The sequence below is a fragment of the Elephantulus edwardii genome, unplaced genomic scaffold, assembly GCF_000299155.1.
Source record: "Elephantulus edwardii isolate Elephantulus edwardi_28Jun2011 unplaced genomic scaffold, EleEdw1.0 scaffold00086, whole genome shotgun sequence".
NCBI lineage: Eukaryota > Metazoa > Chordata > Mammalia > Macroscelidea > Macroscelididae > Elephantulus > Elephantulus edwardii.
Genome location: NW_006399836.1, coordinates 5,475,211 through 5,501,689, shown reverse-complemented (window position 1 = coordinate 5,501,689; position 26,479 = coordinate 5,475,211). Strand labels below are relative to the sequence as shown.

Genomic DNA, 26,479 nt, shown 5'->3' with positions numbered 1-26,479 from the left:
GACCCAGCGGCCCGGGCCTGGCTCTGGCACCTATGCTGGCCCCGGGGACCAGAGCGCACTGGTCCCGCCCGCCCGTCCCCACCGGTGGCCGCGCCCTCGCCGGGATTGGGCGGTGCGCGGCCGGGGGCGGGCGGACGGGCGGCCAGGTGAGGCTCCCGCCCTCGGCGGCTCCAGGTGCGGTGGTGGGAGCGGGGCCGCGGCTGGGGCGCCATGGCCGAGTCGCAGCTGACCTGCCTGGACGACGCGCATGTGAACGAGCGGGTGACCGAGGCGCAGGCCGCCTTCTACTACTGCGAGCAGCGGCGGGCCGCCCTGGAGGCGCTGCTGGGCCGGGGCGAGCAGGCCTATCGCCAGCGGATCCAGAAGGATCAGCTGCGGGACTTCTTGTCCAGCCAGGAGCGCCAGGCCCTCCGCGCGGCCTGGACCCCTTATGAGGACGCTATCCCCGCAGGTGGCCGCGGCAAGAACAAGGCCAAGGCCAAGGCCGAGCCCGCGGCCGCCGAGTCCCTGGCCTACTGGCCCGACCGCTCTGACACCGAGGTGCCCCCGCTGGACCTGGGCTGGACCGACACCAGCTTCTACCGCGGCGTCAGCCGGGTCACCCTCTTCACTCATCCCCCCAAGGAGGAAAAGGCGCCCCACCTCAAGCAGGTGGTCAGGCAGATGGTCCAGCAGGCCCAGAAGGTAAGGCCCCGCTCTGTCCTCACCCGAGGGTACCCCAGTCTGGAGAGCTTTGAGCCAGGGGACAGACTCCATAACCACCTTCTGGACAGTGGTCCCTGAGCGCCCTCACCTTGTGTGTGGGCCTGTGCAATGGCCTCCAGGGAGGAAGCAACACTCTTGGACAGATGTTAGTCATCTTAGGACAGTGTCCAGAGGCGCTGGCTTTTCTCCGCTCTGGCCTTCCCTGTGACTTCCTTCTCCGTAGGGAAGAGTGAGCACCATGGATCCCTGAGATTAAACGGCCGCTCCAGCCCTTCAGTCATGCTCTGTGCGCTGCCCACTCAGCCATTTTCTCATTTACTCATCAAAACAGCCCAGGAAGTTGGGGTGAGGCACCCAGCACAGCCTCCCTAGAGAAGCCCCCAGAGTCAAAGCTGACATCTTACCTCCATTTTCAATATCCCCCTCCCCTCCAGCTAGTACTAGCTCTCTGGCCGTCAGGAATGATGGAGGGAATATCTCTAGAGCCCCTCCTGCGTGCCTGGCCCTCTGCTAGACACTTAGGCAAAGGCAAGTGGCTGGACCCAAAGCTCCCACTTGTCACATCTGCCTCTGAGTGGCTGATAAGAAGACTGGAGGCAGTGGGCAGGCTTGACCTTTACTCTGTGGCCCTTCTGTGTAGGGCTGCCTTTATTTACAGAGAAAATGCAGAACATTCAGGTAAATATGCATTTCAGGCAAATAAGAAATGCTTTTCAAATGCAGGAAGCACTAAAAAAAATTATTCAGTAAGTATACATTCATTATCATAGACTCAGATTTAATTGGGCAGTGTTTGGTTTTGTTTGCTAAATCAGGGCTCCCTACACTGGCGTTTGTTAAGAAACACCAGCAGCCTTTTGCGCCGCATTCAGAATACACCACAGCAGCGGCGTGGGTTCACCACAGTCCGCTCTTGAGTGTGGTGGGAGTCCCGTTACCTTGGGAGAAGGGAAGCTTATCCTGGGAAGCCCAGTGGTGGGACTCCTTGCCCCAAAAAGATAATCTAGGTTGTTAACTAGCCAGGCAGCCAGAAGGAAAGGTTACGTTTCCCTGCTGTCCTTATTTCCACCCTGCCTCTAAGTAATGCCTCCTCATCCGACTGAAAGTCCTTTGTATATTGCAATTTGCAGAAGAGAAAGGCAAGTTTGAACACACACTCACTCTCTCTCTCTCTCTCTCTCTCTCTCTCCACTGCCATCCGGACTTTTATTTCCCTTTGCATGTAGTCCCTTTCTCCTGTCCATATCTGTTCATCTTGCCTTTCTAAGGAGTGGCTGGTGGACTTGAACCATTGACCTTTTGGTTAGCAGTAACCCAGTTAGAACGCAGGGAGAGAATGGGGGTGAGATGGCCCTGAAGTAAGAACCAGGTATAGTGAAGATGCCAGGTATAGGTTCACTATAGAAACTCCCAAACGTTAGAGGCCTAGGAACTGCACTGATTTAGTCTTCCATAAGTGTCATACCTGCCTTTTCTTAGTCACTCTTTGCAATAACTCAGTGAGATGGGACTTTTTTCCCTTCTGTTCCTTTGTTGTTGCCGAGTCAGTCTGGACTCACGATGATTGTGTGTGTTGGAGTAGAATGTGCTCTGTAGAGTTTGCAGTGGCTTGTTTTTCAGATGTGTATCTCCAAGCCTTTGTTCCTAGTTGCCTTGTGTAGATAGGAACCTCCAGCAGCCAAGCATGTGAACCGTTTATACTACCCACACGCTTCCGTATGCTTCTTAAGAGAAGTGCGAGAAGAAATCAGAATCCAGAACGGTTAAATGGCTTGCCTGTAGTCCTGTAGCTCGTGAGTGGTTTAGCGGGGATTGAAACACCAAAGTTCTTGCTCCTGATGGCTGTGGCAGCCTGGGCCTCACGCTGAAGGCTGGTGCAGCAGGATTAGGTCTAGGCATTTGAGTGGAGCCAGCCTAGCCGTTGAAAGCAGTGTATGTATTCCTATGAGAAAAGCCAGGGGCTGGGCCTGCCAACTGGGGCCACTAGTCACACATTAGATGATAGCACAGAACTCTTGTGCCATGTTCTTGCCTCTTTAAATGTTTGGAAGTGTAAACCTGGATAATGGTGGACCAATATAACATATATGTTGTACATAATTAACACAGGTAAAGCCCCCAAATCCCTGTTGCCTGTGAATCATTCCAGCTCATGGTCACCCAAGTGTTGTGGGTGCCAGCTGCTCTAGAGGAGGCCTTTTTGTCTGTAATCTCCAGAAAGCAGACACCCAGGCCTTTCTTCCGTGGTGCTGCTGGGGCGGTTCAAACCTCCATCTTGATGTTCATTGTCAGTGTAAACTGTCTGCACCACCCACAGACCCGTTGACCCGTAATTGTTCCCTGCATATCCATTGAGTGTCAGTGCTAGCCGTGCAAAGCATACAAGCTCTGACCTTCCACCCTCCCACCCCAAGGATCTACTCAAATGTGGGGGACCTGCTGTGAGGGAAAGAGTTTTTGAGGCTGCATGATTAGGCAATCTGAGAATTGCAGGGTTGGAAGGGAAGAGAGAAGGAAATTGGGCAGTTTGTCAGTAAGAGGGCGGGAGTAGGAGTGACAAGCTTTCGTTTTAGAGAAGCAAGCAAGTCTGATTGGTGGGAAGAAGCTCGTCACAGTGAAAATCAGACCTGGATGGGCCTGGTACAGGTGTACGAAAACGGGGCCAAGGCAGGCGACCACCCGTGAAAGAAGCAGCATCTGAAGCTGTTCTGTGTACCCACTGCACCCCCCCACTCCAAGTCCCTCCAGGCCATCTTGCCCCTCTCATCACTGCCCCTCACTTCTGTGCATACCTTCTTCTCAAAGCCCCTGAGAAGGACGTAGGACAGAGAATCTGAATGTGTGTCAGAGGTAAGGAAACCGAGGCACAGAGGCGGGAAAAAGCCTCGCTGCCATCAAGTCCATTCTGACTCCTGGTGACCCTGTGGGACAGAGTAGAACTGCCCCGTAGGGTTTCTGAGGCTATTATCTCTGTGGAAGCCGACTGCCTGCCTCACTGTTCTCCAGAGGAGTCGCTGGTGGGTTTGAACTGCCAGCCTTTCCCTTAGCAGCCCAACATTTAACCCACTCTACCAGCAGGCCTCCTAATGAAAGAAGAATAGTTGCCCCTGTGGTTGGTTAAAGGAAGACCAAGACAGGAACACCGAGGTCCCTGGCTTCTGTCACAGCTGTCCTATTTGGCCACCACTGCCTGCCCCACCTCTCAGCCTGCTTGTCTAGCTGGCAAACAACTCTTCCTGGCCAATAAACCAGATCCTTCCTTCTTCCTTTTCACCCTCAGGGAGAGAGTTTCCTTTGTTTTCTGTCAAGGCTGGGCAGGCCAAATGTGAGCTGGTTTACCTGCAGAGACAGGTGACCAAGCAGGACATGCCCACAGGAGGACTGCTGTATGCCACTTATTTTTCCCTTTTGGTGATGTAAAACCCAGAGTCACCTTGTGAGGAGGCATCATTTGAATTTCCGAGTCCCAGCCCGGAACTGAGGCCGAGGTAGGGGTGTGGTGGGAGGATGCTGTGACTTGACCACGGCTTCGCTAGGTCCTCAGGGCTGGGGACAGTCTCAAACTCATTGTTGTGCGGTCATAGCTGACCCTGCAGGGGCTTTTCAGAGGCTGTAAATCACATGGGAGGTCAGCATTCTTCTTTCTACCTCGAAGCCGAGGGTGGATTCGAACTGTCAGAGAAGTGGCCCCGTTTGGGTGAGCAGAGCAAGTATCTACAGACGATGCCACCAAAGTGCCCTAAGCAAGGAGAAAACCAACTTTACCCCATTGCTGTCGATTTGATTCTGACTCAGACAGCCCTGTAAGACACTGGAACCCCCGCACAGGGGCTCCAAGGCCACGTCATTCTTCCTTGTGTGGACTAGTGGCTTTGAACGACCCACTTTATGGGTAGCAACCAGCTACTTTAACCACTGCTTCACTGGGGCTGTTTTGAAGCAAAGCAAAAGGAGCCCTGTTTACATATCAGACTGCTAACAGAAAGGTTGGCTGTTCAAATCCAGCAGCTACTATTGTGGAAGAAAGGCAGTCTCCTGCAAAACTGAACAGCTTCAGGAACCTGATGGAGGCTGTAATTCACATGGCTGTAAATCACATTGACTCTGTGGACGTGGATTTGGGGTTTATGGGGAGTTTAATTCAAAATGCAGACTGAGAGGAAGGGCAGAGGGAGGTGGCCAGTGAGCAGAGTGCCCAGCCTGTGGAGGTGGCATCCTGTGGGGAAACCCAGGCCTTTGGGCAGGGGTGACTTGATTCTCTACTCTCTGGGCTGCTTGCTGCATATGGCAGAAAGCCCTCCGAGGCCCTGGGAGTGTAAGCAACCTCAAACCTCTGCTGTTTACTTACAGGGCGGAGTTTCTTCTTGCTGGTTTTCTCTCCTTGAGCGATCCAGTTATTTCAGCGTCACTGAGCGGTGTGTTACTTAAACCCCGAAGAGCCAGCGTCTTCAGGGATGGGGACGTGAGCTCTTGGTCTGGCTCATAGCCACAGAAAGATCAGGGGCATTTGCTGACCTTTAGGACACCCGCTGACATTTAGGACTGCTAAGTGACTGCAGTCCTGGGGGTGGGGGTGTCAGAGACAATAAGGCTGGTACAGGATAGAGCAGGGTTCAGAGCTGTTGTACACAGGGTCACAATGAGTCACAGGCTACTCGACGGCACATAACAATGATGACAACAACAACAAGGTCATCATAACGGCCAGCAAGAGGACTAACAGCAGAACCAGACTGGGGAACTCTGGGTTCGTATTTACCAAGCTAGAGGAAGAGGGCTTTGAGAGCTGTTCATATCAGGGAGGAGATTGCCTGTCTTTCTCCCTCAGAGCAGATGATGGATTTGAACTGCCTGCCTTTGGGTTGGCAATGCAATTCCTTATCCAGTTAGGCAGGCCACCAGAGCTCCCTAAGAGGGCCAATGATCACAATTAAGATGACTGGGACTGGAAGGACAGTGGCCGTTTGAAACATAGTACTTATGTAGAAAGCAGTCATGTAAAACACACCTCTGCACTTAACTAGGCTAATAAGCTGCTAAGCCATCATTATAATCTAGAGTGGGGAGGGCTCGCCAGAGGGTGCGGCAGGAGGGGAGCTAACCCAGCCCCTACACCCAGTTAGAGCCAGACCTTTGATGCCAGAGACCTGTCTACAGGCATGTCTGAGCGCAGCAGGCAGGGTAGGATGGCACCCAGCCAGCCGCCCATCCTCGCACCCGGCCGCCCTTGTGAGAAGCTGCTGAGCAGGTCTGTGAGTGATAGACACAGTTTGCACTTAGACCACAAACCTGAAGGCTGGAGGTTCAAACTCACCCAGTGGCACTGCGGAAGAAAGGCCTGGCAGTCTGCTCCCAGAAAGATTCTAGCCAAGAAAACCCGATGGAGCAATTTGTGCCCTGTAGCATGCAAGGTCACCATAACCAGGAACTGATGGCAATAGGTTTGGATGTGTGTGTGTGTGTGTGTGTGTGTGTGTGTGTGTTTGTGTGTGTGAGAGAGAGAGAGTTTTGAGAACTTTCAGGACAAAAGAAAACTTATTGCCCTTCATCAAAGATTCTTGACACCTGCATTTCTGGGCCCCACACCAGATGCACCAACTCCTCAGCTCCCGTGGTGAGCCACAAACCACCCATTTGCTCTGAGGCTCAGTGAATGCACAAGGCAGGCTGTTCTCTCCACTTGTAGGACAGCCCTCTAAGGGCTGAGAGCGGAACCTCTTTGTCTCTTAGCTGAGCACAGCTTCTCCAGGTCCTTAGCCAGGATTACTACTGACCCCAAGCAGATTATAAAGCAACCCTGTAGAGGGAGTTGCCAAAATAGGTAATATTATTAACTTGATCTTTTTCTCACTATTGCCAGTAAAACAGCCCTACCTGGTTGATTGGAGAAAGAGGAGAGTGGGTGGCCAAGCTGTCCCCATTCCCAGCTCTGCTTCTTTATATGATTTGTGTCCCCTTTCTTTCATGGCCTGGCTCGGATGCCAGGTGGCATAGCACCACATTCTTGATCCAAAAGCAAGCTTTTCTCTGACACAGCTCCTTGAGTGCCCAGCTTTGTGTGGCACACAGCTGCCTTTATGGGGCCACTTGGTCCTCCCTCGGGCTGAAGGCTTGGGAAGGGGTTACCTCACTCCCCTCAGTTTCCTTTGAGGAGCCTTGGGAGTGCAAAGAGGTATAACTGTCACAGGAGGTTAAGTGTTTGTTTAAATGATTGGATTGAGAACCCCTGGTCACCCAGCCCTTGAAGAAACAGGAGTCTGGAGGCATGCCCTGCAGAACGGCACCATTCTTTAGGAGACTCCTTCAATCCCCAATGCAACAGGCTGTCTTGCAGCAGAGAGAGATGGCTCTAGACTGTAGACAAAGGCAGATGGGGAGCAGAGAGAATGGAGGATGGGTCCCAAACCAGGGGCATGGCCCCTCAGGCTAAGCAGCTGCTGGGGATGAGCAGTTAGAAGCCTGGGAAGTGTGGTAAAGTTTGACGCGCCGTGTCTGTCTCACCAGAGGCTCGGCCTCAAAGATGGCAGCCTTTGCCCCTGAGAGACATTCAGCCTGGTATCCCTCATCCAGCTCCATCCAGCAAACCATGCTGGCATTGTCTTTGTACCAGCCCCTTGGCTGGGCTTTAGGCTCTAGGTATGATGTTGTCAGGTACTGTTGAATTGTGTGCAACTTATAGCAACCCTATGAACAACAGATCTGAACCTTGTCCTATCCAATGCCAGCCTCGTTAGCTCTGACACTTAAGCCCATTGCTACAGCCACTGTGTTACCATCTCATTGGAGATCTTCCTCTCTTTCACTGACCTTTCACCTTTCCAAGCATGATGTCCCTTACCAAGGAATAGCCTCTCCAGCAGCATGCTCCATGTCTGAGAGATAAAGCTTTACCACCTTTGCCTCCAAAGAACACTCAGGCTGCACTTTTTCCAAGACAGATCTGTTTATTCTCTTGACAGTCATTGGGAAATTCAGCACTCTTCTCCAACACCACAGTTCAAAGGCATCAAGTCTTCTTCTGTCCTCCTTATTCATTGTCCAGCTTTCAAATGCATAACAAGTGATTGAAAAGGCCATGGCTTGAATCAGGTGCACCTTAGTCTTTAAACTGACATCATTGCTCCTCAGTATTTTGGGTAGGTTCCTCCTCAACTCCCTGACTTGTATTGGGACTTGCCCAATACAATATGTCTCCTGACTTCTCAATTGCTACTACCAAGGGTATTGATTGTGGATCCAAGTAAGATGAAATTGTTGATAATTTCAATCTTGTCTCATCTATCATTATGTTGCCTATCATCCCAGTGGTGAGGACCTTTGTTTTCTTCATGTTGAGATGCATTGAAGGTTGTGTTATTTGATCTCCTGCAGCAAGTCCTTTGAGTCCCTCTCACTTTCAGCAAGCAAGGTTGTGTCCTCTTCATAATATTCAGCCTCATGAATTATTTGTTCAGCATAAAAATTGAGTAGGTATGGAGAAGGGCTACAACCCTGACACACAGCCTTCCTGATTTGAAACTATGCAGTATTCCTTTGTTCTGTTCCAACAGCAGTTTCTCGGTGTACATAAGCTTTCATATGAACATAATTAAGTTCTGGGAATTCCCATTCTCAATGTTAGCCATAATTGTTAGGATCCACATAGTCAAATACACTTGTATAGTCAATAAACACAGAAAGGCATTCTTGTGTTATTCTCTGCCTTTAGCCAAAATCTATCTGACAGCAGCATTGATAATCTTGGTGCCACAACCTCTTCTAAATCCCACTTAAACTTCTGTCAGTGTACTTGTTCTAGCCAGTATTGGATGGTTTTCAGCAAATTTTGCTTGCATGTGATATTAATGATACTGTGAGATAATTTCCACAAAGCAAATTAAAAAAAAAAGGTATATTAGAAGAGTTACTGGTTTATGAACTCTAAGCATCTGAGGATGCATTCATCAGTCTCTCCACCACCTTGACTGTGTTGTTAATTGCTGACAAGTGGGCTGTGACTCACGGTGACTTCATGTATAACAGAAGAAAATGTTGCCCTGTCCTGCGGGGTACGTACCTCACCCAAACCCCACCCCTCTGCCTTGTTCTGGAACTATCCCTAAGGCCCTACCACTCCGCCTCCCCTTCCCCAGTCTCCTCCCATGTCATCTCAGAGCACAGCTGACAATCCAGGGCCTTCTGAGCTGCCTCTCAAAAGCCATATTTAAACACCATCTGTATGCACCCTACAGTTTCTGGGGAGAATGCAAAGCAATGAGGGGTCTTCTGTGGGCAGGCAGGGGACCACACACTGTCCCCTCAGCCTCATCCTTCATCCCTTATGCAAGTGACAGTCCACTCATGCCCTGTTCCCGAGGCTCCAGGCAGTCTCCACCCCGCAGAGGCTGGTAGAGGACAGCTGCGCTGCAGCTCTGGGCAGAGCCCCTCCCAGCCCTGCCCGGCCCTGCCCTGGCCTGCCTGGCACTGCGTGCAGTGGTCCTGTGTTCCTGTGCATGCAGTTTCTCCTCCTAGGAGCCGCCATTGCACGTCAGGGACGAGAGCCCAGCTCTGACACAGAAAGGTCAACAGTTCCCTTCTGTTTGCTTGCCCATGTTCAGGCAGAACTGGTGCTTCTCTTTATTGCACTTGACTGAGAAGGTCAGTGTCAGCCCTGGACTGAGCAAGTCTGTTGGCACCATTTTTTCAAGACCTTCCACCCATTTGTGTCACTGTGTCACATTTTGGTAATTCTGGAAATATTTCAAACTTTTACATAATGCTATTGCACACTTCCATGACTGTCAAGCTGAACCCAGTGCATCAAGTCCAACCTGTGGCAACAAAAACCCGTCAGGTTTCCAAGGCTCACCGTGAGCATGCAGCCTCATCTTTCTTCCTTGGAACGACTGGTGGGTTCGAGCTGCTGGCCAGCACGTATCCCTCTGCACCACCGGGGCTCTTCTCAGTGCCTCCGGAATAGTGCAGATACAGGGTTTTATCTCTTTTTCATTGCTGGCGAGTTGGGACCGACTCCTAGCTGACCTTCCCGTGAGTTTTCGGAGTCTGTAAATTGCCCGCGAGAAGATTGCTCATCTTTTCTCCCGCTGATATCCTCTGAGGAATCAGAAGATTCACATGTTTTGTGTGATTGCATCATTTGCTTTATCGCCATGTCCCGCTGAAACTAAACACTCCATCCCTCCGGGGTTTCCTTGTGCTGACCGTTCCCTCCCGTGACTCTCTGAGACTCCTCCCTCATCAAATGGGGACGGTAATAACACGTGGCTAGGTTTCTGTGACGGTCGTGGAAGCCAAGCAGACACTCTGTGGGAAAGCTGGAGACAAAGATGAGCTGCCCCCCACCACGAGCTGCCCCCTCGTCAGCCTGGCGCCTGGTGATCTTGGGTTTCAGAAGTGAGTCCGCAGGCTTTTCTGATGAAGCACTTCTGAGTCGCCCAGAACTTCCAACCTTTTAGCCTACCGAGCTTCTTAACCTTTGCACCACCCTAATCCTCCAGAAAGTGTTGTCCGAATGTTAATTATTCTAGAAAGAAACTTTGCCTTCTGTGTCTCCTCAGGGTTGAAGAGAAGCGCCTTGGAATATGGGGTTCCTCCGGCCAGGAGGTGTGAGCCAGGCGTTGTCTGTCATTGGTGGGGCAGTAAAAGCGCCTGTGTGCTTCCTGCGTCCTCTTCCGAGCGGAGGAGAGCAACTGCCTGAGGCCCACTCTCTCCATTTCACTGTCGACAGCTTGACAGGGTGACTGCCTGTCTGCTTCCTCTGAGCTGCCCCTGTATCCCCAGTCCTGGGTCTTCAGTGGTACCCATCATTCAGGGAACATCACCTGAAGCCATTGAGTCCATTTGGACTCAGTGACAACAGGACAAAACTCACGTGGATGACCATGCGGACGCTGCCGGCCCCGCACCGCCCCCTTGTGTATGTATGTCAGTCCATCCCATCGTGGGTCTTCTTTCTCACTGGCCCCCTGGTTTACCAAGCATAGCCTCTAGTGACTGGTCTCTCCTGACAACATGTCCCGAGGATGTGAGACGAAGCCTCCCCACCTTACTTCTGTAACTGGCTGTGGTCAATTAGTTGTGGCCTCCGCTGACCAGCGTCCCCGCCTTACGTCTAAGGAACTCTCTGGCTTCACTTTTTCTGAGACACATTTGGAGAGACACATTTGCTTCTGACAGGCCATGACATGTTGTTGACGTGGATGTAGTCCAGAACTCCTGGGGGTCGAGTTAGGATGTAGATTCTGGTTCATTGTGTCTGGGGTAGAAATTCATGTTCCCAGAGTGAAGGTCGAACCAGGATGAACTCTTTCCCATTTTAAGGGTCAGCTTGAATCATGGAGGGACTAGACAGGAAGGGACAGGGAATCCCCTAAGGGTGTTCCCCTAAACCATCATCCTGATGGGCCTGACCGCCTCACAGCCCAGCCCAGAGAGACCGAGGGTGGGTGTGCAGGGATGCCCCAAGTTCTGTGATGACATCAGGCTTTGGGCTATGTGTCCCTCTTTGAGAAGAAGGACAGGTTCAGCTTCTTTGTGGAGAATGTCCTGGAAAATAGGCTCGCTCTTCATACCTTTCTCACAAGTCCATGGGCAGCAGTCACAGGAGGCCCAGGCCACTGCCAGGGCAGGGAGGGCTTGACTAGGGGCCAGGAGACGTGGGCGCACTCACTCTCCTTTCTCTTCATCACTGGGTGACTTTGGGCAGATCATTTGCCCTCCTGGGTGATTTAGCGTCTCCTTCTGTAAAATGGGAATAGCCCGTTGTCGTGATGGCTTTCAACAGATTACTCTGTGAGGAGAAAGCACATTGGGCTTAAGTAATGCAGAAAGATGAAAGAGGTTTCCATTGAGAAGACTAAGAGATAGGAGCTAATGCATGTTATCTCCTTTAATTAACTGCCTACAACACCTTGAGAGAGAAGAGGCTGGCAGCCTCCCCAGGCTCTGAGGAAGCACAAAACGTTCGTTAGCCAGGTGTTCGCCTCCTTTCCCAGTATGAGGCTGTGTCCTGCTGCTAAAGGTGTTTTGGCCTTTAGGGATTGCTTTCTGGGGTCATCTCTCCCCTCTGAAGCTCCCAGAAACCTTCACAGTGTTCTGTGACCAGCCAGGACCTGGGCAGATCATGGACTAACTAGGAAAACGGACAGCTCAGCTGCTTGCTGCTTCAGTCCACGCTAAGCCGGGGGGGGGGGGGAACTCCCTCCCCGCAGCTCGGGGGCAGGTGATGCAGGGACTCATTAGGGTGGCTTCTAGAATCTACCCTGTGCTCTTCATGGCCACTCTTGGCTGTCTGGGACTGGCTTCCATCCCAGACAGACCAAGTGTCTGCTGGGATGCCCACTCCACCTTTGCCCCTGGGATGCTGCCCACCTTGTTCCCTGGATGTATAAAGCACAGCCTGTTCTGAGACAGGCTTCTCATCCAAGCCAGGCTAGGGCACAGCAAGACAGAGATGAGGGAGCCCAGCCAGGCCAGGTCCTGGCTGCCCACCTGCCTCACACGCCTCACACGGTGGGCTGAGTCACCATGACCAGTCTCACACCCCTGACCTCGTCCCCTAACCACTAGATGACCTGACCAGCCAGCCTGGGCTACATCTGCTGCTTCCCATCTTGAGTTTCCGACTCAGAGATCTGGGCTTCTGGGCTTGCTAATGATTCCAGGATCTTCACCCTGGAAGCGCCACTGGCTTTTCTGACTGTCGTCCTTCTGCTTGGCTTTCCTGCTCAGCCCATCCCGGCACAGCTTGTCCCCTGGTCACCATCCCAGCGGCCGCTCACAGTCTGGCTGGCGTGTGGGAGGCTCAGTCACTGCTCTTCTAGCTTTGCTTGTCAGCAGTGAGTCAGAGGTGGTTGGCGCGGGGTGGGGGCCAGGCCTTTCTTGTGTGTCTTCAAGGACAGATCATGAGTGTCCGTAACTCCCCCACCAGAACATCACCTTGGCTGCTTTGAAGACTGCCTGGTGACACCCCTGCCCCAATGTGTCCATGTATCCATTCCAGGTGTTGCCAAGAACCTCTTGTGTCCCAAGTGCCAGAAATTTACAGAGGAATAAAATACAGCCAATGAGTCAGATCGAGTTAGTGGTAGCCCGAGGTCTAATGGGAGCGATGAAGAGAAAACAAATCACATTATGGTGGGAAGAGGGTGTTGATAGATCTTGTTTACCAGGCACTTCGGTTTGAGACATGAACCCAACTCTTTCAGAATATATCTTTTCATCCATTGTTCTCAACGCCACAACAACTTTCACTGAAACAGATGAAGAGACTGAGGGTCAGACAGGATGTGGCCACACTGCCGGTGAATCGTGGAGCTAGGTGGGAACCAGCCAAGGCTGACTCCCAGCTTGTGCTTTTCCAGCCGTGAGAGGCTGCTTATGCAGATGAGCCCAGAAAGCCCAGGTACCTCACCTGGGCAAGGCAGCAGCCAGGCGATTCCACAGGAATTGACAGCTGACTTAGCTAGTAACAGAAGAGAGGCCCAGGGTGGTGCAAATGGCTAACAAGATTGAGTTAACATATTTGCTAATTGAAAGGTTAGAGGTTCAAATCTGACCAGGAAGGTCTAATTGAAAATTTTTAAAAACCAGCCATTGAAAACCTCACCGAGCAGAGTTCTACTCTGACATGTGTGGGGTCTGAATCATCATCAGCTCAGCCAGCTAGTTTAGCTCTCCCTAGGTTGGTGGTTCAGTTCCACCCAGAAGTGCCTGAGAGACAGGCTTGGTGATCTACTTCCACAATGTCGATCATTGGAAACTCTGTGTCACAGCTCTCCTCTGGAATTGGCCTCTAGCTAGGAGCTCTGGTGACATAGCCCATGTTGTTGTTGTGTACTGTCAAGTCAGAACCAACCCATAGCTGGACCTTCCAGTGGTCTTCAAAGGCTGTTAATCACACAGGAAGAAATTGCCCATCCTTCTCCCACGGAGCAGCTGGAGGATCCGAACCATGTGCCTTCAGGATTGCAGCACAACTTCTTGCCACTAGGCCGCCAGTGTGCCCTTGGCATAGTGCATAGGATTGTTAACCTAAAGGCAGCACTCCTCTGGAGGTTCGAATCCACCAGCTGCCCAATGGGAGAAAGATAGGCCATCTCCTCCTGGGCCAGTTACAATCTCTGAAAACCCACTAAAGGATGAGCTTGAAGTCTGTTCCAACTTGATGGAAATGTGTTTGCGGTTTGGCCAGGGGACAGGGTGTGCATGGACTCACACCCTTTATGTCCTCCTGACCCCTTTCACCAACCACATCTCCCAGCTTGCTTCGCTGGGGAAACTTCCCCAGGTGACAAGGCCTGGTACTGACCCACAGTCAGCCTTGCTGTCTCTCAGAACCTTCTCAGGCCAGCGATGGACCCATCAGTGTCTCAGCAGGGATTCCCTGAGCCCTGCCTGCTCTGCCCACGTGCTGCAGTGCCAAGGGCTCGAGGCCAGCAGCCCGAACCAGCAGATGATCCCCAAAACCATTTGTGTATCTTCACTGGATTTTTTTTAAGCAGCTGATTTATCTTCCTAATTATGTTTAGCTTTAAGCTAATGTTAAAATGAGCTTGCATTAGATAATTTTCACTAATTAACAGCAACTTAGTGCAGGGGAAGTCATCCCAGAACGTGCTGTGGGGCAGGGAAGAGCTGGCCTCGGCTCTTGGAAAGGTTTGCTGGGCTCGTGCCCCAGCGGGTCACGTGAGGTTGCTCATGTCACATTGGTTGGCCTTGCTCACGTGGTGAAGTTTCTCCTCTTTCCTGGAAAGCCACCAAGGGTCCCCGTGGTATGTTCCCTTCGCCTGAGGCTGTTGAAAGTGTTGGCTTCTAAGGCTGTGAGCCCAGTGGGTAAGGTCGATCTGGAGTGGCCTCTGGAATGGGACAGAGGCCTGTCGGCAGGAGGAGGTAGCCAACGTGGCAGGACAGGATGAGGCCTTTGCAGCCAGGGAGCGGGGTGTTTCGTTCTAATTATCGAGCCTGGAACAATAGAATGTGCTACAGACGGCTGAAAGCCTCGGCTGACAGCACACAGATGCCTCGCAGGCAGGACGGGCAGTGGCATCTTGATCTTGGCCCTGTCCTCTGGGAGAACCAGGCCTCAGGCCCAAATTGCTTCCTCAGCTCCTGAGAGGAGCCCCAACTGTGGAAGTTCTGTTGAGAACAGTGATGGGTCACTGTCCCCCACCCCTCCTGTGTGGACAGAAACCAGGGCTGAGAGGCATGCTTCTGGAAAGGCACACACTGGGTGCAGGGACAGAGGACCATCAGGATGACGGGAGCCGGGGCTCTGTGGCAGGACTTCAAACTGAGCCTGTCACGGCCATCGCAGCCAAAGGGGAGCAAACCAGAAGGTGCAACTGTGGGTGACCAGAGCCAGAAGAATGCTGAGTTTGAGGCCTGGGGTGGGAGATTCAGTTGCTGCGCAGTGGGGACGCTGCCTTTGTTTCCTGAGAGGGAAATTCCATTTCTGGCAGAGCGTTGATGGGTCATTTTCTCCATCCTAGCCGTCGGCCTGGGTCATACGCATCTTTCAAATTCCTGTCTGTTCCAGTTTCACTGTATCGGCCATAACTGAATTGAGACAAGCCAGTTCGACTGCCCTGTGGGAGTGGACATTTCTATAACCAGGGCCAGGCCAGCTGAGGCAGGAGGGCCAGTGCACCCCAGGGGCACACCGGCCAGAGCTCGGGCGAGGTGAGCCTATTGTCAGGGAGAGGGCTAGAATGCAGCTCTGGATGGGCAGGGAGGAGTCACCATGTCTCAGCAGCGGGGACAGCGTGTTTACAGATGTGGCGCTCCTCTAAACCTGCTCACGTGTCCTTCTACCAGGTGGAAGTGCCATTGGGGCAACGCCAGCTAGGCCCCATGGAGCTAATGCCAAGCACCTGCCGTGTGCTGGGCACTGCCCAAGAGGAAGGGCTGCAGGCAGGCCTCTCTCGAGACTGAGTAACCATCAGCCCGTCTCTTTTCCTTCTCGCCCAAATCTTGGAGTAGCCTTGTTCACAGGTGAAATCCAAAGGGGTTATGGAGGAATCCTGGTGGTGCTGGGGTTAAAGCAGTTAATGGCTGACCAAAAGATTGATTGGTGCTTCAAACCCAGCAGCTGCTCCACCGAAAAAAACAAAAGAAACGATGGTCTCATGGCCCTGGAAAACCTATGGGGCAGTTGAGTTGGGTTCAGCTCCATGGCAGTGGGTTTTTATCTCAGTGACTGGTCTCAGCCAGTGCAGAATATCGGGTTCCAAAGCCTGTGCTTTCGCCTCTGCCACAAACTGTGGGGCCATGGAGATGAGTTGGGGCTTGGGGGCACTGTAGAGGAAGACAGTGGTTTTCCATGGTTTCCTGTAGCTCAGGCCCCTCCCTGGGTGCTCGGCAGACCTCTTTGCCTCGTTTTCCCCGGATTACAAGATAGGACGCTTCAGATGTCACTGTTGTGTGCCGTGGAGTCTGTCCTGACTCAGAGGGATTCCCAGCGATATTAGAACTGCCACTGTGAAGAGGCCCGTTGGTGTAGTGATTAGCGAGCCGCCACTCCAAGGGAGAAAGACGGAACCATTTGCTTCCATGAGGATTTACCTACTTGGAAGCCCTCGAGGGCAGTTCTACTCTGTCCTGTATTGTTGTTGTTGTGTACCGTAGAGTTGGAACTAGCTGACCCTCTGGTGGGTTTTCAGAGGTCGTTAATCGTATGGGAGGAGATTGCCCATCCTTCTCCTGCAGACCTGGTGTCCTTCGGGATTGCAGTGCAACTTCTTGCCACTACTCTGCCCCATAGGGCCACTGTAACTAGTGAGGCTTTTGGGGTTAATCTTCCAGAAGCAGATGGACAGATCTTTCTCCTTCAAAGCTGATGAGTTAATTCAGACCATCATTGTTTCTATTACCAGCCAAATACTTAACCACTGTGCTACCAAGACTCCTTAAACTTCAGGTAAATATTTGCTATTGAACTGTTGACAATTTCAGTCAACAATGAATACACTGCCATTGGGTCAATTCCAAGGCATGACAGCCCTCTGTCGGCTCTCTATAAATCGTTATAATGACTGAAAACTGCGGAACACAGCTCGACTCTGCCCATCCTTCTCCTGAAGAGCAACTGGTAGATTCAAACCATCAATCTCCCTGTTAGCAGCCCGACCCCTTACACACCACACGCCAGGGCGCCGTTGTAACAGAGCCTGTGGATTAAGTAGTGACGATCATTCTCATCAGGCCCTGTTGTAGCCCTTGTCACCAAAGCAAATGTGCAGAAGTCGGAGCCCGCATAAGGCAGAAACCTGTCAGATTAGGAAAAAATATTTTCCACTACTAGAGAGCGAGGGAGATAAGAGAATAGAGAAAGATAAGACTGAGCTCCACCAAAAGTGGAAAATTTATGAGACTCAGAAAAACAAGGCAGTCCCCGAGCAGGCCATGGAGTCCCCTTTCGCGTCGATTTCTCTGTTTGCAATGTATTCGTTGCTTTGCATGCATGTGAAGGTTGGACAGAGAATCAGGGAGACCCAAGAGGAGTTGATGTCTTTGAAGCATGACGTTGGTGAATAGTGTTGAATACACCATGAACTGCCAAAATAATAAACAAATCTGCTTTGGAAGGGTAGTGAGCGTGCTTCTTAAAAGAACTTTGAGCAGGGGAGCTCTGGTGGCCTAGCGGCAAGAAGCTGCACTGCAAAATCCCAGAGGCGCACGGTTCGAATCCACCAGATGCTCTGCCGAGGAAGGAGGGACAATCTCCTCCTTTACCAGTCAGATCTGATTTGACGGTACACACGCGCACACACACAAATAATAAAAAAAAATTAAAAAAAGAAGGAATAAAAAAAAAGAACTTTGAGCATGTTATCACGAGGAGCCTGTCACAGGATAAGGACATCACCACGCTTGGGACAGGTGGAAGGGCAAGAAAAGAGAGAAGGACCCTCCACGAGATGGATTGACAGAGAAACGTCAACACTGGGCTTCCGCACAGTGGCAGCTGTGGATGAGTTAAGGTTTCGTTTGGCAGCATCTGACAATAACAATAGTTAGTCTACCCCCAAAACTGGAGTGCTCCCTTGCTCCAGCAGAACCCCTAACCATTGCGCATGCCCTGAAGCCTCAACCGTCCTCAGAGCTGGCCCGCTGACTATTCTGACAGCATATTCACACTGCTCTGTGTGCGGTGCCCATGCCCAGCTTTGCTCCAGGAACAGTGCATAGGGCACTTCACTTAATTGGGCTCCTCTTCCTCCCAATTAGCTCAGGTTCTGACCCCTATGGTAGTGCATGGAGCCTGGACTTTAACCACCATGCTGGGCTGGGCTGCAGAGCACGGTGTTGTGTGAAGGGGAAATATCCCCACCTTGATGTCTGTCTCCCAGGGATCCCAATCCATCTCATACAACGGACCAAGCAGCACGCTTTCAGCAACTTGGCATTTTCTCCTGTAAAACCCAGAGCAATCCTGACAAGGTATCTTCTCTCCATTTTCCAGTGAGGACACAGAGGCTTAGCCTGAATAACCCACACATCACCTAGTGAAGCTGGAAATGAAGCTAAGAAGCAAACCTAGACTTTCTGCTTCCAGAGTGTACATTGTATTTATAGGCAAATAGCGTGTGGGGTGCTCTATGGTTGAGTTTTTGTTGGCTTATTTCAAACTCCGCTGCCTCCATTGTAGATTCCTTTGTCCCCATTTTGAGCAGCATATGCATTGTTTAGGAGGCCACCTTAGATGTGAAAAGTACTTTCACTGGCTTCACAGCACTCCTGTGATCCACCTTTATATCACCTGGGGGCAACCCAGGCCCTGGGATCTGCATTTTCAACAGGATACTCTACTCCCTCCCCTTATGTAAGTCTTTGCAAGTAAGTTTGCTGACCCGTCCTTAGACCTTGAACCCCATTCTGGGCAGATCAAAGGGAGCTTCCATTGTTGGAAGCAGAGCTGGGAAGCTAAAGGGGCTGATTAAGTGCTAGCCTCCCTGGAAAAGTGGACCGCCCGCTTCATCCCAGACAGATAGCTCTGAGCTGCCCCTGGGCTGCCAGACAGTGACCATTCCAAGAGGCAACAGCTTGTTAGCCTAATTGCTACCCTTCCTGCCTTGAGAGGCCTGACGGCTTAAGGTATTAAGAACTCGCCCCACCCACCTTGTAGTCTTGGAGTTTTATGATTCCCTCATAACTGCACAGCTGTCCTGGGAATTCACGTGATCTCATCTAAACCTCCCTGCAGCCCGAGAGGCAGTCAGGTCAGGAGTGGGAAGTGAAGCCCCAAATTCACACTGGGAAAGCGGGGACTGGGACCATCACTGTGCTAAGATGCTTCTTCAGGTTCCCTCTCTTCCCTGTCTTGGAAAAGTGACTGTCAGCAGAACACCCCAGGGCTGCAGCCCTGAACTGTGACTTTTTTGCTTTTTCACTATATGGACCTGAGTGGGGCAGGGGTGGAGTTTGGGCCTGATCTCCCCAGGCAGCTGAGCAAACCTCTGAGGGAGAGGACGGTATTGCTCACCTGGGTTGGTGTGATATACAGCCTGGTTTGTGTGATTGGTCTGGGGTGCTGGAGGTGGCCTGGATCCTGGTCGGAGTATGCCCTGTGCGCCTGGCCTGGGAGTGGCACTCGGGGCTGTGGGAAGCACAAACTTTTGTCCTATGCTGGCTGAGCCCAACCTGGGAAACTTTAACCTCAGAGGCAGCAAGGTGCTGTCCAGGTTTCCTCCTGTCCAGCTCAGGAGCGAACCTCTAACACAGGACCAAGTGCTTGGGGCAGATTGTTTCGTACACATGAACTTGGCCAGGGAGACAGGGTGTGGCGACAGGTATGTAGCCGACCTCCACTAAGACCTCCACTAAGAAACTTTGCACTCTGTCCCACAGAGGACCGCACCTCCTTGTACTCTGCAGAAAGGTGCTCACTGCAGGTGCTGGAGGTGCCCTGTCCCTTCCTGAGTCCCTGCTGCGGGGCTTCTACTCTGTGGCTGAGTCCCATTTTCAGTCATAAACTGGCGGTTCCTTTAAGAGCCTGCATGGATGGAGTAAAGGCAGAGCGGTTTACCTTTGAACTCGTGTCCCTTCCCTGTACCTCTAATTTGGGGAAGAACTGCCCCACCTTCCTTCTAACTCAAGAATCTTGCTCTGCGTTCATTTAATCACCACCCCCATTAGAATGCCTTGACAGTGAGTGGCTTAATGGTAAGGAATTGTGATGCCACCCCAAAGGTGTGTGGTTCACATCTACCTGCTGCTCTATAGGAGAAAGACGGGTAGTTTCCTCCTGTTCAGTTAACTGACTCTGAAAACCCACTGGAGGGTCAGCTAGGAGTCCGTTTTTTGTTTGTTTTTGTTTCCTTTCTTCCTGTATACCATCAACTCAGATCCGACTGGCACAGCAGATTGCCCCCCTTCTCCAGAGGAGAGCATCTGGTGGATTCGAACCGCATGCCTTCAGGATTGCAGTGCAGTTTCTTGCCACTGGGCCACCAGATCTCCCTTATGAGTCAGTTTTGACTCAACAATACAGATCAACAGCAGTGCCTTGACCAGGAACCATGGTGACACTGTAGGTTAAGATTTGGGCTGCTAAGCAAAAGGTTGACAGTTCAAACCTAGCAGCCCCGGAGAAAGATGAAACCACATCCTCTCATAAATATTTCAACTCAGCTCATTGCCGTCAAGTCAGAACCAACTCATAACTGACCCTCCCGTAGATTTTCAAAGCTAAAAATCACACATGAGGAGATTGCCCGCCTTTCTCACCAGGAGCAGCTGGGGCCTTCAGACCTTCAGAGAGACTCCGGGTTGGCAGCACGACTCCCTACTGAGTGCGCCTCCAGGATTCTCCCAGACAGATCCACAGCATCAAACGCTGTGGGAAGTTCTGCTCAGTCCTGCAAGGTCAGGGTCGCAGTAGGGAACTGACTCCATGGCGGTGAATGAATGCTTCCACGCTTATAGATGAAGGAGGCAGCAGCAGAGCCACACTGCACCCCGCACACACACACCCCCTCCTGCTACAGTCGTTGACACCACAAACATAGCTGACTCTGAGGTCTGTGCTCAGGGAGATTTGAGAGAAGCTGGATGAGCCCTGCCCCCCAGGAGTCCACACCGATTAGGGAACAGAGATGTTTAGCAGATAAACATCTGCTTTTGACACAACAAAGTGTCCCAGCATTCTGTTATCTACCCAGAGCACCAGATGGGCAGGAGGGGAGGCTGGGTTAACATTACAGGGTGGAGAACTTCAGGAAATCCTTGGCTGCATCTTGAAAGACACACAGATGTTGCACATCTCGCATGGAGAGAAACAAGAGGGCTGGATGCAGCCTGTCTCGTGCTGAGTTTCTGGGGCTGGAAGTAATTCCTCCCCTCCCCAAGACATTTATCAATGTCAAGTGCACCTGACCCAGACTGTGGTCTTTTCAGTCATCTCCTAGACATTGGAAAACTGGGCAATAAAAAAGGAAGACAGAAGAACTAATGCATTCTAGTTGTGGTATTGACAAAGAGTATTGAATATGCTGTGGACTGCCAAAAGGGACAAATAAGTCTTAGGAGAAATAATCGAACCAGACTGTGCCTTTAAAGTGAGGATGGTGGAACTGACACATGTTTATTTACACAGCATCTGGAAAGTCCAATCCTTTAAAAGGACACTGGATTTGATAGAGAGCCAGCAAGAAGGGAAACCTCAGGGGAGTGGATTCATATGATGGTCACAACAATGGGCTCAAATATTACCAACAGTCACAAAGTTGGCACAGGACCAGGTGGTGTTTTGTTCTAATATGTGCGTGGGAGATCAAAGAAGAATCAATGCCTTTGGATTACGTTATTGATGAAGAATATTGACTATCCCAGGAGCTACTGGATGCACAAACAAATCTGTCTTGCAGGAACTGCAGCCGGAATGTACCTTAGGAACAAAGATGGTGAGACGCTGTCTCCTGTATTGCAGACATGTTGTCAAGAAAGAGCAATCCCTGGAAAAAAGGCATCATGCTTGGGAAAGTAAAGGATCAGGACAGAGGTAGACCTTTGATGAGTTTATGTGGCTCAGTGGCTGCCACAGGGGGCTGAAGTATAGCAGAGACAGTGAGGACGGCACAGAATCTGGCAAGCTTTCGCTCCAGGTGCATAGAGATTCGTTTTTGTTATTATTGTTCTGTGCCATTGAGTTTCCTGCAACTCATAGTGACCCTGTGTACAACAGCTCTGAAGCCTGCCCCGTCCTGAGCCAGTCTCACTGACTCCGACACACCTACCCCCATTGAACCAGATACTATATTAATTGATGTCATCTAGGGTCTTCCTCTCCTCCACTATCCCTCTACCCTTCTGAATATGATGTCCTTCTCCAGTGACCAGTCCCTCCTGACCATGTGCCCAAAGTATGTGAGATGGAGCTTCAGAATTCTAGCCTCCAAGGAGAAACTTGGTTTCACCCTCTCCAACACAGACCTGTTTGTTTTCTTGGAGGTCCATGGTACATTCAAGACTCTTCTCCAGCACCACAACTCAAAGGTGTCAATTCTTCTGTCCTCCTTTGGTTATGTTGCTAGGAGAGGTTATTCCTCTCCGTTATCCATCATCATGCTTGGAAAGGGGGAGGAACAGTGAAGGAGCGGAAGACCCTTAACCAGTTTGATTGACACAGTGACTGCAGCAATGGGCTTGAGGGTATCAGAGATTTGGCACACGAGAGGACAGGGTTCAGATCTGTTATTCATAGGTTGCTATGAGTCGTGGTTGACTTGACAGCACCTAACAACAACAACAACAACAGCGAAGATTAGTAGTATATTAGTCGAGAAACCCTGTTAGAGAAACTAAGTCACCCATCATAGCTGAAAATACGGTCTGGGAACAAGACGTGACGCTGGAGAGAGGAAAAGGATGATTATGAGACCTTGGACCCACGTTGAGGAGTTGGGGAGCCTTTGTGGGTGAAGGTGCTAAGGAGTGAGTTTTCAAGAGGACCTGTGCATTCATCCTTGGGTCCCACTAACGGTTACATGCTCAGCTACTTACATTAATAGTAAGTGCTTAAAGTTGATTGTTTGAATACACCCAGAGGCATCTCTGCAGAAAGCCCTGGCTTCCAAAAAATCAGCTGTTTCAGCAGGTGAGTGAGGGGTTGGAGAAGGGGGCTGTCAGGTGAGGAGGGCGTGAGTTTTTGCTGACTTTGAAATTGCCTGCGGGCCAAGCAGGCTGAGCCGTCCACACCGCAGTTGTCCCTGTGACCTTGGCCAGCTGTCATCAGGTAGTGACATAGTCCCCGCTGTCGTGGTATGGTGGGTTGCGTGGGGAAGGTGAAGCCCTCCTTGTAAGTTTTGCTATCTAGTGGTAATTAAGGAGCGCAGAAAGAGAATTAGGAGAGCGCCGGCAGTTTAATTAAAGTTGAGTGGCAGGTCGAGGGGAGTTCTGCGGCTCCCCCCTCCCCTGCCGCTGGGGCAGGATATATCAAAGCAGGAGATGTGGCGGCTAAGGAAACACCCGATGAGAAGCATTACAACATCAGAGCCTCTCAGCCTGGCCGCTCGTGACAGCTTCTGGAAGCCACTGCGGTCTGGAATTAACCTCTCTCTCCAGCTGTGTGCACATCACTGGGCAAGCAGGTGGGCGACGCTGAGAGCAGGAGCCAGTAGGGGGGACGGAGCGAGTTCTGTCTCCTGAAAATCCATTTCATTTCCCAGCCTTCTGAGCCGGTGACAGTGTTCCATTTTCCCAGAACCTTGAAGTCAGGTTGGTGCTGGAGGATCATGGGAGCGAGGGAGCTAGGAACTGGTTTTCCTGGCCCTGATGCTGAGGAGCCGAATGTCAGAGGGACCCCAGAGACCATAGGCGAGGGTAATCATCACCTCTCCTCCACGACTACAAGGCAGGAGTCAGCCAGCAATTGATTTTGTTTTAAACTGGAGATATTTCACTGTTTAATTGGTAGTGACACAGATGGCTGCCTCCCACCAGAGTGCTGCTAACTGCTCCTCCTGAAAGGGAGCTCCCTCCCCGGTTGTGAACCCCTCTGTCCTTGGTCAGGTGAGGAGAGGGCAGGCCCACTTCCCTGCACCCTCCTTCAACCACAGAGCAAGAGTGAAGTTGGAGACCTGACAAGAACTTGGGGAACCAGTCAAGCAGTTCCCAGCTTAACTGTTTAGAGTGGAGAGCTTGGAGTGAGGAGACTCTGGACTCTGGCCCCAGAGGGAAGTTTGGAGATAAGATAACAGGACACTTGGAGGGAGTGTTTTAGTCTTTGGGCTCCTAGATGCCTGTTGAGAGACGAGGATTGGACTTTTGAACATCATGTGATCTCTTGCCACCCTCTAGTCTCACCCTCTTTTCCAACTTTGTCTCTCATCACACCGTCCTGTGCTTCCTGTTCCACTTAACTAAAGGGCTTGAATCTTTGAAAGGTTCTTGTTTTAGGGGAAGGGAAGTTCTAGTTAAAAAATGGCCTGTATACATCAATTCATGGTATACAGCCATAATCAACCCATGAAAGACACTCTCATTTTTCTCCTTCCCTTTCATTCATTCTTCCTCCATAGGTTACCACCCCATGTAGACTTCATTTCCCATAGTATTTCATGCCCTTTCATAGAGTTTTCAAGGCTTCTCCAAGAAGCTGGACTATATGAAGAAGAATGTGGCATCAGGATTGGAGGAAGACTCCTCAACAGCCTGCATTATGCAAATGACACAACCTTGCTTGCTGAGAAAGAAGACTTGGAACACTTGCTGCAGAAGACTACAGTCTTCAATTTGAATCACATCTCAATATCAAGAAAACAAAGTCCTCACCACTGGGCCAACAGGTGGCATCATGATAGATGGAGAAACGGTTGAAGTTGTCAGTGATTTCATTTTGTTTCCACAATCAACACGCTGTACCGGCAGTCAAAAAAATGGAAAGATATGTTGCACTAGGAAAATCTGCTGTCAAGAATCTCTCCGCAGTGCTAACGAGCAACGATGGCAGCATAAAGACTAAGGTGCTTCTGATTCAGGCCATGGCCTTTTCAGTGACTTGCTATGCATCTTAAAGTTGGACAATGCCTAAAGATGACAGACAAAGAGTAAATGCCTTTGAGTCGTGTTGGAGAAGAGTACTGAACATCCCATGGACTGTCAGCAAACAAATATATCTTAGAGAAAGTGCTCCTTGGGAGCACGGATGGTGAAACTTCATCTTACATATTGGTTGGAGAGGCCAGTCCTTGGGAAAAGATATTCTTGGAAAGGTGAAGAGTCAGCAGAGGAAAGGAAGACCCTCAACAAGAATGATTGACACGGTGGCTCTATCGATGGGCTCAAGTATATCAGAGATGATGCCGATGGCACAGGACAGGGCCAGGTGCAGATTAGTTGCTCCTAAAGTCATTGTGAGTCATCATCAACTAGATGGCACCACAAAAAACAATAGCTTTCAAAGTTTCCAATGAAAATATTCATTCTTCGAAAGCTTTGCGAGTCCAGAGTGTAAGGAGTTTCTCTGCCAGTCCAAAGGTAGGTGGTTTGAATCAACCAACCGCTGCACGGGAGAAAGAAGGGACCCATACGACTCAACTGGCTCTGAAAATCTGCTGGAGAATCAGCTGTGAGTCCATTCCAACTTGATGATGCATAACAACAAACCAAAACCGCTGTTTGTTTTAACTCATAAACACCCTTGTTGTTGAGTATTGTTGCGTCAGAATTCATAGCTGACCCTCCAGCAAGTTGCCAGAAGCAGTAAATGACGCAGGAAGATTGCCCGTCTTTCTCCGGCGGAACAGCTGGTGGATTCAAATCACATGCCTTCCGATTGACAGTACCGCCACTGACCACTAGACCACCAGACCCTGGTGGTGGTGGTGGTGGTGGTGGTGGTGGGTACCATCAAATCAGAACCGACCCATAGCTGACCCTCCAGCAGGTTTTCAGAGGCAGTTTAATCGCATGGGAGGAGACTGCCCATCCTTCTGAGGACCAGCTGGTGGATTCAAACTGCATGCCTTTGGGATTGCAGCTCAGTTTCTCACCACCAGGCCACCAGACGGAATACAACTGCCCCCTGTGGTTTCCAGGGCTATGATCTTTATGGAAGCTGACTGCCGGGAGGAGTTGAATCCTTCCTTCTGAAGATTTGATCTGCTAGCCTTTAGGTTGTAGCCTAGTGCTTTATTATGCAACCAGTACTTCTTTCTTACAGAGGGTGTGCTTAAGTTACATTTGAGAACGGATCTTATTTTATATTATACTTTGTAGTTGATTACGGTATATTAGAGCATTACAGATACATGTTCTCCTCGTATCTTGCAGTTTTGCCAGCGTTCCTTATTTTTAGTAGTCCTCTTGATTTTTCTGTATAAATGATGAGATAATCTCTAAATACTGATAGTTTTATTTCTTCTAATACTTCTCTAGGAAGCTCTGGTGGCAAAATGGTAATGAATTGCTTTGCCACCCCAAAGGCAGGAGGCTTGAATACACCAGCTGCTCCCCAAGACAGAAAGAGAGAAAAACATCTCCTCCTGTGGGATTCACAGCCACTGAAAACCTGCTGGAGGGTCAGCTATGAGTCAGATCTGTCTTGAGGGCACATCACACAAATACTTATGTGTCTTATTTCTTTTTCTTTTTTTTTAATTGTGAAAAACAAGTATGAGGATACAAGAGGGTGTGTGTTAGGAGCAGAAGAGTGAGGATGGGCAGGGATGAAATCACAGGGCTGCACAATTTGGTGGAGAGGGAAGTAGGTGAAGGAGATGAGAAAGATCCAGTGGGGACCAGAAGAGACAGGGTAATGGTGAGCATAGTCCAATGG

The 26,479-nt window shown here is 50.8% G+C and overlaps 1 protein-coding gene across 1 annotated transcript in view; it reads left to right on the top strand.

Moving 5' to 3' along the window:
- The first annotated feature begins 210 nt into the window (after window positions 1-210).
- FAM83F (family with sequence similarity 83, member F) overlaps window positions 211-26,479 on the top strand; it is a 42,383-nt gene continuing 16,114 nt past the window's right edge. Inside the window, exon 1 of the mRNA XM_006890100.1 lies at window positions 211-684. Within this exon, the coding sequence (XP_006890162.1) occupies window positions 211-684 (474 nt within the window). The remainder of the gene's footprint in view (window positions 685-26,479) is intronic.